The 16,134-nt window shown below is 33.3% G+C and overlaps 2 protein-coding genes across 2 annotated transcripts; one reads left to right on the forward strand and one right to left on the reverse strand.

The window, feature by feature from the left end:
- Positions 1–2,358: 2,358 nt before the first annotated feature.
- Positions 2,359–6,153, forward strand: LOC107464452 (E3 ubiquitin-protein ligase CHIP). The gene is made up of 8 exons (XM_016083369.3): positions 2,359–2,738; positions 2,865–2,932; positions 3,041–3,104; positions 3,591–3,662; positions 4,858–4,991; positions 5,214–5,367; positions 5,460–5,570; positions 5,658–6,153. Exons 1-8 carry the CDS (start codon positions 2,619–2,621, stop codon positions 5,778–5,780), a joined length of 846 nt encoding a protein of 281 aa, XP_015938855.1. The 5' UTR covers positions 2,359–2,618; the 3' UTR covers positions 5,781–6,153.
- A 4,812-nt stretch (positions 6,154–10,965) lies between these two features.
- Positions 10,966–12,593, reverse strand: LOC107464451 (uncharacterized). The gene has a single exon (XM_016083368.3). It carries the CDS (start codon positions 12,515–12,517, stop codon positions 11,399–11,401), a length of 1,119 nt encoding a protein of 372 aa, XP_015938854.1. The 5' UTR covers positions 12,518–12,593; the 3' UTR covers positions 10,966–11,398.
- Between the last annotated feature and the right edge of the window lie 3,541 nt (positions 12,594–16,134).

Genomic DNA, 16,134 nt, shown 5'->3' on the forward strand with positions numbered 1-16,134 from the left:
GTGTGAGGAGTGTTGAAGTTAGTCTCACATCAAAGAAAGCAAGGAAGAGTGAGGAGTTTATAAGATGAGAGACCCATTAACTTGTCACCTTAAGGTTTTGAGTTGGATGTGGTGTCTTCTCATCTTATGTTTTCTCACTTGATTCCTCTCTGAAGTCTCCCCGTTGGTCGAGAGCTCTCCACGGTTGGCCCAACAAATAGTATCAGAGCCGATGGTTTAATCAGTCTGGTTTAAGGAGTATTCAAGGTGAGCATCGAAAGTCTTTTCGGTAAAGGTGGTCCGGGCGGCGTGTCCCGCGGTATTTTGCGGCGGTGTGATGGACGAATACTCATATGTGGTGGAGGAGCTAGATGGAAGTTACTTGATGTGGAGGCTTACACTTGATGGGGAGATTGTTAATGTTGCAAATGTGAGGAGTGTTGAAATTAGTCCCATATCAAAAAAAACAAAGAAAAGTGAGGAATTTATAAAATAAGAGACCCATTAACTTGACACCTTAAAATTTTGAGTTAGATGTGATGTCTTCTCATATTATGTTTTCTCACTTGATTCCTCTCCGAAGTCTCTCCAATTGTCGAAAACTCTCCACATTCTACCCAACATTGAATCCCATCTAATGTAAATCATCAAATAAAATCCAGTTACCATTTGCTTAACCCTATTGCATTCTCATCACTCATGCATTCTCATTACTCATCAAATAAGCTAATATATATATATATTGTTTAATTATTTTAATATATATTTTATATTAATAATTACTTTTGATGTATTCTATTATAATTAATAAAATAACTTTTTTTCTCTATTATATTGGTAAAATTCGAATAATTCTCTTCTAAAATAAGAGACTAGTAAGATAAGAAAATTATATTGTCTAATTATTCTTAAATTTAAACAATAATATTTATGAATCAAACTCTTTTTAAAATAAAAAAATTGATAAACTAAAAAAAATGAAAATTTAATTACTTTTAAATCAAAATAATAAAAGCTGCACATAATTAATTTTTTATTTTACAATTTTTACTTATTTTTAAAAGATTTTTTTCACAATTTACATATAATAAAATTATAAATTTAATAATAATTAATCAATTTTGATTTATATTTAGAATATATACTCTGAAATAGATCATTAAAAAATTTTGGGTCCGACATTTTTTTAAAAAAATTATTATTTAAGGTCTCTATATTTTATAAAAGTAGAATTCTTATTTTTATAAAGTTTAGAGATTTCAGCACAATAAAAAATTTGTTGGGACGAAAACGTTTTCAACTCAACAAGCTAATGACGGATTTGTCACGGATCTGAGCTTAATTTAAGAGTTTGTCACTTGCTAATAGATTGTTGCATGTATAAGGTGCAATTTAAACTCCTGATACTTATTTAAGCGGACGAGAAAGCTGACTACTCGACCAACCCAAGTTGGTTATATATTCTTATATTTATTTATCTAACTATGTATGTATATATACAAAATTAGTTATTGTTACGGATCAGATTCGAACTCAAACCTTAACGACCCAACAATAAGTCTGCTAAAAAATCTGAATCATCCATCTCAGACCTAAAATTTTGACACCTATTAAATCAACACATCGTTAATTGATATCAAATATCGATCATCTCCTAACCAACGAAGATAAGATAGAGGATTAAAAGGGAATCACAAGCTCTCTAGATACTTACACACACTTACTTCTATTAATCTTATCTCCAAAATTTATTCTGATTTGAACGTCAAAATGTCTTTACAAATTATCTCTACTATTCATTCAATCAGACTATAAATTATGAAGATTGTCAGCTAAAAAAACAATAAATCTCAATAGTTTAGATAACTTACGAACATTTATCAAATTAATTACTAACATAAAAAATATATAAAAAATATATAATAATTAATTTAGTAACACTATGTTTGTTTGAAGAGAAAAAGAAAGGAAAGAAAAGGGAGGAAAGAAAAGAGGAAAGAAAATAATTATTTTCCATTGTTTGGTTATGAAGAAAAATTAAAAAAAAAAGTAGAAAAAAACTTGTGAGATCCACCAATTTTTTCCTCCAATATTAGAAAGAAAAAGAAAAAAAATTTATTTTCTCTCATAACCTCTAATATTATTCCTTTACTTTTTTCAATATATTTTATAATACAAGAATAAAATTATCTTTTTATAATTTTTTTTATTTTTCTTTCATCCAAACACATCTAAAAAAAATAAAAATTTACTCAATTTCTTTTTTTTTTCTATTTCTTTTCTTCCAACTAAAAATAGCCTAACTGAATTTTGTTACTTGTACATTTTTGTTATTTACTGAATGAAATGAAGCGTGTTAAATTAGGTGCGTAAGCGTGACTGGATGGTCGCAGGTTCGGTGGTGTTCTAACTTCTAAACCCCAAACTACACACAAAGCACAATCCCGAGTCAAACTTAAATCGCTCTTCTTCGCCTCCATTTCGCTCCTAATTTCTCCACACTTCCCATTCTCATTTCCTCGACCCACCCATCAAATAAAATAAAGTAAAATTATTATTATTATTATATTTTATTATTTTTATTATCATTACTGTAATAGAGTTGGTTCCATCAAGAGAGAGAAAGAGAAGAATCAAGAATGGGGCCAAGTGGTGGTGCCTTGTCAGCGGCGGCGAAGCAAGCGGAGCAACTCAGAATAGATGGCAACGCTTACTTCAAGAAAGACCGTTTCGGTGCCGCCATCGATGCCTACACAGAGGTATGCTTTCTAACCCTTTTCCTTTAATTAATCAATTATCATATTTCTTTTCGGAAAAAAAAATGAAAATTTGTAACGTTCTTGGGATTATTGCATTGTTTGTTTTTCTTTTCTGGGCGATTCAAGGCAATTACTTTGTGCCCTAATGTTCCTGTGTATTGGACGAACCGTGCTCTCTGCCATCTTAAGCGCCAGTAAGTATAGTATGATAACATAACTTCCTGATTTTTAATTTAATTTTATTTTTTTAACTTCTGTTTGGGTGTTTTTGTGTTATTATTATCTGCTTTATTTGTTTGTAGTAATTGGGAGAGAGTGGAAGAAGATTGTCGGAGAGCGATTCAGCTTGACAACCATTCGGTTAAGGTCTTTGTAATCTCCTTTTTTTTTTTTTGGTGATCATTGTTTGGTCTTTACTCTTTAGAGATTTCGGAGTCTTTAGCTTCAATGGTTGTGTTGTATTGGTTAAGTATATTCGATTTTCTTCTGAGTTTAGTGTTTTACTGTTTTTCAAGTTTGGTTTGTTTGGTCTTAGATCTCAGTAATGGCAATAGATTCTGGGAATCTAGTTGTTAGTTCTCTTGGAAAGCAATCATTAGCTGCCATTTTAAGAATCGAATTGCATTTCTATTCTGTCGAATTGCATTTTAACAATCATTAGTCTAAACCTTTCTACATTTCATTATAGCTAGCTAAGCTATTGACTGTGTTTGGCTGTTTGGAATGTTCGGATGCATCGTTTTATAATTTGATATTTTGTTGCAGATTGTTCATGATCTTTTCATTTTTAGATTATGTTCTTTGATCTGATTATCTTGTGCCCAGCTGAATTTTCTTACGTATATATTTTAGGCTCACTATATGTTGGGACTTGCATTGCTACAGAAACAAGAACATACCAAGGGTATCAGAGAATTAGAGAAGGTTAGTCGTCATTGAATATCTCTTGTTCATTTGTTCATTAGTTATAGCTGTTGCTTGAAATTATTTAATGCTTCATTGCATTGTTAAGCCTTTCCATGGTGTATGAGTGTTTAGCTTTTACAATGTTTTGCATTTTACTTTTTGTGAATTTAATAGTAGATCACTTTTGTACCTGATGAATGGTTCAACTACCTATTGGTGCACATGGATCACTTTCCATGAGTTAAAGGCTTGGTTAACAAATATATACTGATCATGCCATTTCTGGAATTATAGCGTCATTTTTACAAATAAATGCAGAAGTCATTTTGTGTAGGTTTAATAATATTGCAGAGGTCTATGTGCATTGAAGTTGAACATAAATTGCAGGGAAAAGAAAGGAAGAACAAGTTACATAAACCCTTAATTATAATATTAGTTCTTAGAACAATTATGATGGGGGAGGTTCTTTTTTTTTTTTTCTAATTTCAAAAGTGCGTCCTATGAATTTGAATTTTGACTATCAGAAATGAGCTCTTCTTATGCTCTTTGATATTGCATGCAATCACCAATCTCGATCCCTCTATGTAAATTGCATTTTTAGGATTATGGTGGGGTTGCCACTCAAACCTTTGTCATGGAAAGATTAGCAATATGGGTTTCAGTTAGTGCCTTATAATGTCCTTTCATGTGGTTTAGCCCATTGGTAGTGTGATTTAGTGTTTGCTTGCTGTTATGGTGGATGGCTGGTGCAGGATATTTTGCTTTCCCATTACTGTTCTCTAAATCATGTATTGTCCCTTATTTTCTTTTGTTGGTATTGCAATTTGCCTGCCATGTTTGAAGATATGAAAACATGGATACCTAGTAGGTTCATGTTAGGTTATGAGAGCCAATGGAAAAAGTTAACGGCGCCACAAAACATTAGTTAAGAGACAATTTGTATCCATTCCCACATTAGCCAACACTCATGTCTCCATCTTTATCATTTCTTATTTCGATGATAATATACTTTGTTATAGATGACAAGTCACAGATTATCTGATCAATTTGGCTTACTATTGAATTGCTAAGGGACATTGTGCTTCCTTCTCTTTAATTTGACTAGCATCTGATTAAATATAAACTTCACTGCTGATTTTCTGTGTAATGAACTTTTCTAAGATATTTACATTGATTTTTCCTTATTCACACTGATTGTGATACTTAATTTAAGGCTTTGGATCTTGGGAGAGGCGCCAATCCCAAGGGCTATATGGTAGAAGAAATATGGAGAGAGCTTGCGAGAGCAAAATACCAAGAGTGGGAACGGACATCTTCCAAGCGATCGTGGGATTTGCAGAGCTTGAAGTATGTTTTTCCGGTGATTGTCAGACCTATTATCCAAGGGTCATCATGAATGATTGGTTATTACTATCAGCTGTGTTGATCATATTTTTTATAAGCTACGTTGTGATTTTTCATTTTTTCTTCCACCAGTTACCAAAATATCAATTCTATATTGGTTAATGGTTATTGAAAATTTAGTCATTGTATCTAATATTATTTTCATAAAATATCTTCTTGTATCAGGGAAGCTTGCGAGTCCGCTCTAAAGGAAAAACACTCTCTTGATATGTCCCACATGGAAGGATTTTTAGATGATGCTACCACTTCTCAATTGGAACAGTTAGAGGCTTTACAAAGAGTCTTCAGTAAAGCTGCAGAGGGTGACACACCTACTGAGGTGTGTACATGCCATTTGATCACTATCCTTTCATATATGGTGTCTCAAAAATAATGGCATATCATTGATCACATGGTTTATTGAGTCTACAGGTGCCAGATTACTTATGCTGCAGAATCACACTTGATATTTTTCATGATCCCGTAATCACTCCGAGCGGAATTACATATGAGAGGGCAGTGATTCTTGATCATTTGCAGAAGGTTATTTGATTTTCATGTTGTAATCTTTATATCAAATGCTTTTAATTTTAAATTCAGTATGCATTCATCTAAAATATTGTAAAATAGGTTGGTAGATTTGACCCTGTGACGCGAGAACCACTGGATCCATCGCAACTAGTACCGAACTTGGCCATTAAGGAAGCAGTGCAGGCATACTTGGACACACATGGGTGGGCCTACAAGGTTTAAAAATTTAAGTTGGAAATTAACAGTTTTATCTATTCAACAAACACATCAGGATTCTTTGTTTTTTGGTAACTATGTTTGTGGATTCCCTGTGGTGCCGTCCAGAAGATGAACATCTTGAGACCATCTTATTATGAATTGTACATATGGTCTTGATTCTCATATAATGTGAAAATGTATATAGTTGTCAGCTTCCTAATAGTTTCTTGCTGTCTCATTGTCTCCCTTCCCTTTCTCAATGGGCTCCATATATCAACTTCCTAGACATAGCTAGGATTTGAACCCGGTGCACCTCCTAGCAAGTCAAACATAGTTGTCACTAAACCAATCCTTGCGGTGCGTTTATGTTTATCCATTAAATTCATCTTTTGCTTTCTATTCTTCTTGGTTTTGACGACCTTTCATTCAATAACGTTCAAAGAGGAAGCATGGTTTTCTGTAGCCAGAAATTCTCCTATGTTATTTAATGTTTTGGAATCGATGCATTGGAAATGTATGCTTTTGATTTTTGTAATCTCATTATGGCTTTTCCAATGCTCACTCTTTGTATAGGTTATATAACATTTCCCATTTCCTAATTAGCATGATGCAATCAATAAATGCAAACAGGATGGTATTAGCATGTACATTTAGGATAAGGATGCAATGTGACCGTAAAATGTTTCACAAAGTGTAAAATCTAAAATCTTTTAACTTTTTATCTATAATTAATTGAACGACCAAAATATTCCATGTGTGTGAGATGTTTCACGTGTGAGGCAATTTGAAATTGTGAATATTTGATAATAGAAACAGTAACATGGCAACTCCTTTTTGTTACTGTCCCACACTTATTTTTGTAAACACCATCTAATGATATAATTGCATTTCTTTGCAAGTTTCCTTAAATTTTTTTTTCAAGGGTGTATTTTTAATGTATTGATAATGTAAAATATTATATGATTATTTAGTTAAATTTATGTATTTGGATGAATTATGAATTTGAAAATTAGTTATATTTATTAATGATGTGTTAATATTTGATTCAATGTTTGTATAAAATTATTTTAGGGCAATTTATATATATAAATTGTTTGTCTTTTAAATTTATGCAATTGCATTGTTTTCAAAATGAAGACGCAAATACATTGTTTCATATATCTATAGAAGTCGTTACTGCCAGTAACGGTTTATGTAAACACAAAATCTGCTGTTGCCAGCCGTGGATTACATGCAAATGAGGCAGAAACCGCTAGAGGCTGTCACGGTTTCCGTTTGTTGGTGCTTGGACATAAACCGCTACTGCTAGTAGCGGTTTATGTGCATAGGGAGACGTGCGTAAACCGCTGGAGGCTATGGCAGTTTACGTGGAGAGTGAATAGCTATATAAATCGTGGAAGGCAGTCGCGGAATACTCATTTGGAGTCATTTTGAGGTTGTTTAGAGAGAGAAAATTCTAGAAAGAGGTAAGAGCAACTTGAGAGCGGGTCCGAGGTATCTAAGTGTCGACCTCCAGCGGGATATCATGGCAGACAAATGGAGCTTATACCGACTGAATGGTGTTGCCCATATTGCCGGTGTCGTTGGTGACGAGGTCCGTTAATTTTTTTTTTTTTAGAGTTAGCATTTGTTAATTAGAAAAATGTTATGTAAGGTAGAAGAACTAGAATTTATAGTTTCATCCCAGTAGTTTGAAAATAGGCTTTGCATGTTAGGATGTAGAATATAATAGAGCTGTACATAAGAATCAGTTTGGGTAGCGATTTTTTTTCATTAATTTCCGAATATGATTAATTAAATAAATTTATTTCCCTTCTGTGAATCTTATTCTTTGTGTTATTGGTTTATTTTTTGAAATTCTTATTGTTTAGGCTCATATGATTCCCTTTTTTTATTATTTGTCCCCTTTTTTTTTACAATTATTATCTGGAACATTTTTCTGTTTTAAGTTGACAAAATTTTATAGTTGTGCTTGTTATTTATTTTATTTTGGTTATATTTTTATGATATGAAGTATTATATTCGCTATTATTATATTTTCATAATTGTGGCTGTTTTTTGTTATATTTAGTGTTATGTTATATTTACTGTTGTGTTATCCCATAATTCTGAAAATCAAACCGAATCGACCGGTTGAATTAGAAACCAAAAGTCAAGTAGTTTTGGTACTTAAACAAAACAGGTAGAAAATCAACTAAAAACCGATGAACCGAATCGAATCGAGAACTAACAAACTAATTGATATTTATTTAAGATGTTTGTTATGGTGCCTAAAAGATGTTCTCTAATTGCTAAAATAGGTTAAATAATTCATTTTAAATTTAAAAGTACGAAAGTTAAAAACTTTTAAATAGTTTAAAGTTACTATAAAAGGTAATTTAAACAAAAATTAGACACCAAACAAAAGACATCATAGAATTGGCCTTTACTTAAATCGTTTTAGGCAGAAAAAGAAGGCAAAATTTAATGAAATATGAACATATCCTAATATTATTTGTCGGTTTCTCACTCAAGTTTGCCGTTGTTTTGGCCATCCTAGTCGTCATGTTCTCACCTTCTTTCAGGTGCCGTCATCTCGCCTTCCAGCCATCCTCTTCTTTATTGTTGCTTCATTGCCTCACTGGTCTCATCCATCTTTGGTCATGTTCTCTCTCTTTTCTTGGATGAACATTTCTGGTCCATTTATTGTCCTTTTACTGTTATTGATTTTTTTTAGTTATTGTTATATCGATTTAAATGCTTAATTGTTAGTTAGTTATTGTTGTTACCTGTTGTTAGATCTAGCTTCTTCTTGTTACCATTGTAATTCTGTAAATTTACTAAATTGTAATGGTTAGTGTTATAATTGTTAATTGAATTAGTTGTTTTACTATTGTGTTACTTGTTCAATCATTCAATGATAATTTTCAAATCAATTTGGATTATTCAAATCGTCGGCTCACTCGTTTGGCAATAGTATATTCTTAAATGACACTTAGATACACAACAGATAGTCCTTAGCCTGCCAAGCCAAAAAACAGTAAGAAAAAAAAAATTCAGACTACCAACAAATGCTCAAAGTTTGACACATCATTTCAAGCCGAAAGGAATTTCTGTTTTACATGGTAGTCCTAGTAAAAGAAAATGGTTGAAACTAGAAATCCTATCTTCACTTCAGTATTTCATACTCACTTTATTAAGTCTTTCTATGGTCCCCATATTCTTGTCAAATGATTCAACACTTGTCAGATAAATCGGTGTGTTGGTTATACTTATAGTCATGCCATGCCATGTCCGAAAGCCACAAGAACCTCCACTCTGTCATGAGCTCCTTGATGTGAGGGTATATCTTGCCATTCTTAATTGTTGGAGGACATTATTGTGCACTTGGTGTCGTTAATGAACGACAACACTTGAACGAGACTTTTAAGATTACAAGGTACTTATCCATTATAGTTAGTAGTTACTCTCTCATTTGACATTTTTATACAACACGTGAATTAATAGACATGTTACACCATCATATATATTGCAAATTTAAAAGCTTCTCAAACCTTAGTTGCACAATAATTGTATTTAAAAAAAATTAAAACATATATATATATATATACTTCTATTGACTGTATCATTACCATAAATTAAGTTATTTTGAAATACCAAATCATTCTTAATCCATATTGCACATATTGGCAAGCAAAAAAAAGCCTTACCAAACACATTTCTCAGCTTCACGCCTTTGCAATCCTGGCTAGCTTTGTAATGTGATTAGTGGGAATTGCCTTAATCTTCATAACCGTATATCCTATACATCGTTTATGTTCATTATTTATTTGTTTTCCGAAAAAGATGTTTACTGAATTCTTAGACAAATCGATAGATGTATGATAATGTAGGAGTGATCTTCCCTTTTTCTTGTTTGTTTATCTTCAAACAAATAGCAAAAAGCCAAAATCTATTCTTGAGATTTCTTATTACCTACCCGGGCTACCCCTATCTCATTCAAAAGTTTGCTGCTGGCCAATGAATTGCTGTATACACAAGACGGGATTCAAATTCCAACACTTATTTAAGCGGACAAGTGAGCTGACCATTCGGCCAACCTAAGTTGGTTTCCCCTCCCAACTTTAATTAGTATGTAAGCGACTAAGGTCCATATATAACTGAAAGTAGTACATTAATATACGATGTGGATTAATTTTATGATCACGTAAAACGTAACATGTATTTTTAGGAAACATGTGGGATGCAGGCAATTTAAATGCAATTTAATTATCCAACGGCACAAAGCCAAACTAAAAAATATATATACTTGGTAGATCCACATTGGTGATGATTTATGTGAAAATGTCATCCAATGATGTCCACTACATATTTTCCCGGTAATTTTCTTTTTCAATCGCTGAAAAAACAATCTAAGGCAATGCCTTAATTAGGGGTGACAATGAGTGGGTAAGATAGGGTTTAGATCCAACCCTAATCCTACCTGTGGGTTGACAATATTCCAACTCTAACTCTACCCGTTCTTGACCCGCGATACTCGACCCTACTCACGAGTTACCAAAAAGATGCAACATTATTATATAACTGGATGATAATTTACAATAGAACTGACTTATATATATATATAACGTATTAAATTACAATATAACGTATTAAATTATCAATTAATGATCTTTTCTTAGTGGCTAAGGATCTTTTGCATTTAGTGAAAGGTTTTTGGTTTAACATCCACTTGAAGCATATTTTTATATAAGTATATAACAAATACATATATAAGGTGCAGGTTGGTCGGATAGGATTGAGGCTCAACCCGCACCCTACCTCACCCGCACGAGAACCCAACCCTACCCGCACCCTACCCTACCCGACCAGATTGGATAGGATTGGATATCCACGGGTAGGGTGCATGTTGCCACCTTTAGCCTCAATATGCAATTTAAATTTTGGCATAAAATTTGTTCAGTGCAAAAACGGAGTTTGGAAAACGTCTCGAATACCAAAAGTCCAACAAATGTCAAACAACATTCATCTTCTTTGATGCAGTAGTAGGTATGGACATGAGAAAACAACAGAGATGCAGATAAAAGATTCTTGTCTAGAACAACAGCAAGCAGAGAAAAACTGTTTTCACCACAAATATTTATCATCAAGGTCTTTCTAATTGCCCTATTTTGTGGTTGAAATTGTAGTTAACATATTAAAGAGGAAGCTTTCAGCTGAAAAAATCTAGTTTTGTATGAAAACTAAACAACAGGTTTATAGTTTATACTAACCATGTGCAGATTGTTAGGACAAGGCTGAGGTGTGACAGCCTCCATCTGCTGAAAGGGCACTTTCGCAAGCATAGATAAGCCAACAAGCCAATTGATCTTATGCCGAGGAGCAACAAGACTCGCACACTTCGATCACGGACTCATTTTGGATAATGCCTTTAGTAACTCTAACACACCTCTTTGAAATACATCTATTCAAATACTGTTCAAAGCTTTGCAGCTTGAGTTTATCACAGAACTGTACTAAATATGAAATATAGTCAGTAGAATCTAAGACACAGGCAGAAATATGAATCTACACCAAATAACGGACAAAATCTCAACCAACTCGATGAACCAGAAAAAGGATATATATCAGCTCAGAAACTTTTGAAACCAAATTAAATCAATTCAGAAAGGAAATCCTTTTCGAACGCTCTTCTTTGATGACTCAGCTAATCTCTTAACATTTTTTGTTCTTCTATAGAATTCCATTAACTCATTGGCAACTTCCTCCTGATGGCATTTGATAAACAAATTCACAAACTTCTCTTCTGTCATCCTGAGTGCCCTAAGAATCGGAGGTCTCCTGATTTTCTGCTCACCATCAATCTCATGTACCTTCATTGCTAGAAGCACTCTTGGCTTCAAAACCGTATCAATATTAATACACAATAGCAATGGGCATCTTAAGATTGCCTTGACATCGAGCTTCATTGTGGCCAGAATGAAAGTCATGTTCCTCTGAACCTTGTCAGTTGACAATGTCAAAATATGAGGGGACTTCCCAAGAAGCCAAAAGACCTCATCCTCAGACAAACCGAATTTCTCCAAATTCGCAACCTTATCACGAATTGTTTCCACACGTGACACACCTATTAGTGTTACCACATACTTATACATCTTTGAATCCTTGGAAAGCCCTATACTGCGTATGTATTCCATCTTATCATCGTTGAACGATGTCCTTGAAATGATCGTGGGACGCAATAGGATCATCTGAATCAAGTCCCTTTTCTTAATACCTAACTCCTCATACAGTGCAAAGGTAGCTTCAATGTCAACTCTACCATCATAGACCAAAAGTGAAGGGTTTCTCACAATGGCTTTGGTAAGCAAATCCTTCGTCTCGAACAATGACAAGAAATAGGCAAGCCTCTCGTTGAAAGATTGGTTAATCCGAGACTGGAAAAACCGGGGCCTGCAATTGACTATCTTAACAAGATCAGATGCCCCTATTCCAAAAGCACTCAGAAGATCAAGTTTTGATTGGATTTTGGTAGCATCAGCATTGCGCAAAGCTGGGCAACGGGTGAATATTCTCATCAATTCACCATCACTACAACCCCATTTACTTAAAACCTCAGTAGCATTATTTGGTTTCTCTACAGGATCCTCCTTTTCAGCTTTAGGTTGGGCTAGGCAAATGGTCGAATATGTGGCATGCGTAAAAACTTGCAATGCTTTTATAAATGGGGGATTTGAAAATGACTCAAACAGATAAGACCCAGATGAAAACAACCGAAGCATTTGAGATTCTTGAAATCCGGAGAGTATTTTCGAGATTCAGCAGTGCAGAAAACAATTAAATAGCAAGTCTCTTTACCTGCAAATGCAAAGTGAAAAGGTTGTAGCTGCTACAAGGCGATTTCGGAGCGACCTACAGTTACAGAGACTACAGACTAATGAGACTAGAGAGATACCAGAGGTTTGACCATGGTCAACGATTAGAAGAGTTTTAGGGTTTATTTCTTGCATGATTCTCGAATCTTCGGTTTTGTGGTCTAATTTAATATATGGTTACAAGCTTTATTGGGCTAGTTCTACAATGCTCCGAGTTAAGATAGTGAATTTCATGGACCCTGTCCCAAACAATGTTACCAATTTTTTAAAAGTTTTGAAACATCTAAATTTTATTATTTTGGCAGCCCAAATAACATATTTATTTGTTTTTCTTTTTTCATAGCCCAAATAACTAAACATTGTTTTTTTTAAGATTGTTCGGTACAAAACCATACATCCAAAACGAAATACAGAATAACAACAATCACAACCGTCAGTAATTCTTTTTTACTCCAAATGATACCATTGTACCCATTGCTAACTCATATTCTCCAGGCCACATTCACACAAGTCACCCGCTGTGTTGAAATTGATAAGCACATTATCCCTTTTATATCACCAAAGCTAGTTTGTTATTCTTGATAATGTCCACCTATCCAGTACTTTAATTTAGCGTACTATGGCCATCCTTCAAGCCAGTCACTTGATCTAATTTTCTTCATTTTCTATTACCATCTCTTCCTATTGTTTTTTATGCTTAAATCTTTGCTTTCCTTCATGTGCTAATTCCACATTTTTGAGAATTTGACATTCATTGTCTGTTCTATTTTTTAGAAATTTCTGGTCTCATCCTAATTCTTTTCCCATTAGCCAACATACTATATCTTTTTTTTTCATGTTATCTCCCAAACTGGTAAGTCAAGAATTAATCCGCTGCGGTACTGAGTTCTATTTAAGGGTTTGTCACTGACCAATGAGCTGTTGCATGCATAAGGCGGGATTCGAATCTCCGACACTTGTTTAAACAAACTAGTGAACTAACTACTAGACCAACCTAACTTAGTTACCTACTGCATCTCTATTCTTGATCACTATGATTATATATTCTCTTTCTTTACGTGCGTTTCTTCCAACAAATATTGTAATTCCACTTGAATTCCTTTTAATGTAGTGTTACCTAATGAAGTTTCATTTGCTATTTCTCCCATTAAACAATACACTCTGTCCTCTTTATCAATCAAGTATCCTCCTATTATATAAAAATTTAAATCCGATCTATATACAACACAACACCACCTGTCTATTTTTTTTATAACTATGCTGTACTTTATTCAGTTCTTTGTTATTTGCACTTCTTTCTCTTTTTCTCAACTGATTTACTAAGGTCTTTAATTATTTTCTATCCACTATCAACACTCACCATTTTTTCTCAAACACTTTCATATTTCTACAGCTCCAAATTACCCATATATCAGCAAAAAATAAATTACACAAAATCATGTTTTTTTCATTTTATGCACTTCTTGCTCCATCCACCCTAGTAAGCAAGCTCTAACATTTCCAAGTTCCACGACAAATACCATAATTTTGAAGAGAATATACAAGATAAAAATAAATGATATACCGTTTCTTCTTCAACTCCACATAAGGCACACTTTTGTTCCCCTTGGCTAATGACATTTCTTCTTATCAATTTGTCCTTAGTGTTCAGAGCATCATTTATCACAAACCATATGAGTAATTCTATTCTTGGTGGTGCTCTCCCACTCTAAATTATGTTATACACATGCTTAGACTCTGAAATTTCATATATTTTTGCCACTGCCACCTCCACCTCCATAATAATTTGGTAGTGTATCTCCTATCTGAATTGAATGTCCATGTCATGCTATCTTTAAAACTTGCACATAAAGAAACAGACCCCAAAAATTTATGATAAAAGGTGAATATATGAATTATGAAATGTCTTAGAATTTTTTTTCTTTGAATCATTTTTTTAATCATTTTTCTAATAATATCTAATATTTAGACTTAAACTTATTTTTATTAAGAGGTCTGCTACACATACAAGTCTTTTTGACTTACAAGTCTTACAAGTTGGTACAAGCCTAACAAAACACACGTGCATTACTACTACATTCAAGAGTAAATATACGCACGTTATTCAACTACTTCCTGTTTCCAAAACGCGCTACTCACCATGCATTATGAATGACTCATCTTCTTCTTCCTCCATGAAAACGAGTTTCTTGCCAAATTTGTTCGATCTCCTTCGTGCGTTCTCTCTTCGCCTTTTCATTCGTTGTTTTACCTGCGTTTATCACTGATATTCTTGCTTCGTTTTTTTTCGATTTTCATGGTTTCTGAAATCAACTTTGAAATCGTTTTGAAGATAATGGAACTTCAGAAATACACCCAAAGGATTACAGAAATACACCCAAACGATTACAGGAATTCACCCAAACGATTATAGAAATACACCCAAAGAATTATAGAAATACACCCAAAGGATTACAGAAACACACCCAAAGGATTACAAAAATACATCCAAAATTCGTTGAAGTACACCTTATGCATAATTCAGAACTCTTTCTCTTTCTTCTCCTCATCTTCTGCTGCTTCTTCTTCTTCATTTTCTTATTTCATATTCTCATAATTCTTTTTGGGAGAAAAAAATCAAACAAAGAAGAAAAAAATACATAATGTTGTAAAATCAAAAGAAGAACGAGAAGAAACACGACAATGAAGATGAAATAGTTCAAAAACAATTTCAGAACTTGATGTCAAAAAACAATGGAAATCGAGAATAACGAAGAAAGAAAACACAGAGAAAAGCACGTAAATGAAGAAGGAGAAAGAGAAGGCAAGAAATTCGAAAAAGAAAACGGAATCTTTTCAAAAATTAAAAATCTGTTAGAGACGCGTTTGAGCGTAATATCAATTAGAGAACTTGTAAGACTTGTATAGTAGAATCACTTGTAGATAGAGATTAACTGTTTTATTAAATGGACTAAGTCCAATTATACTAATTACAACACAACAGCTACTCCTCCCATTTTCATAGAATCTTCTTTGTTGGATATACAAGATAGATTGTAAATTTTATGATGATTAGGAATGAACTTATGATCCAAAAACACTTAATTGTTCAATCTTTTTTTATGTAATTTAACAAAAAAATTCAAAATTGCTATCCCTAACTCTCAAAATGTTGCTTCATTTTTTTCTCAGAACATTTATACTCTATCGTCCAAATTCTTGGCCATGCACACCAATCATATTTGTTAAGTAAACTCATAATCAACAAATAAGTGTTCAACTAATGGTTTTAACATTCTATAAGCTCTTTCTCTTTAACTAGATTTTTATACAATATATCAATATATCCTCTCTTCCTCTCCAAATTAAGTCACTGTAAGATGCATCTCATAAAACTTATTAAGCTCATTTTTTTAGTTTTGGCTATTGAAAATTCAAAACTACTAATTCATCCATTGTTATCAAATCTGGCTTAACTGGACCAGTTCAATCAAAAATCCAGTCACCCAATTACTTGATCTTGAATCGTCCGAACATCAGACTTG

Source organism: Arachis duranensis, chromosome 9 (genome assembly GCF_000817695.3).
Source record: "Arachis duranensis cultivar V14167 chromosome 9, aradu.V14167.gnm2.J7QH, whole genome shotgun sequence".
Classification (NCBI taxonomy): domain Eukaryota; kingdom Viridiplantae; phylum Streptophyta; class Magnoliopsida; order Fabales; family Fabaceae; genus Arachis; species Arachis duranensis.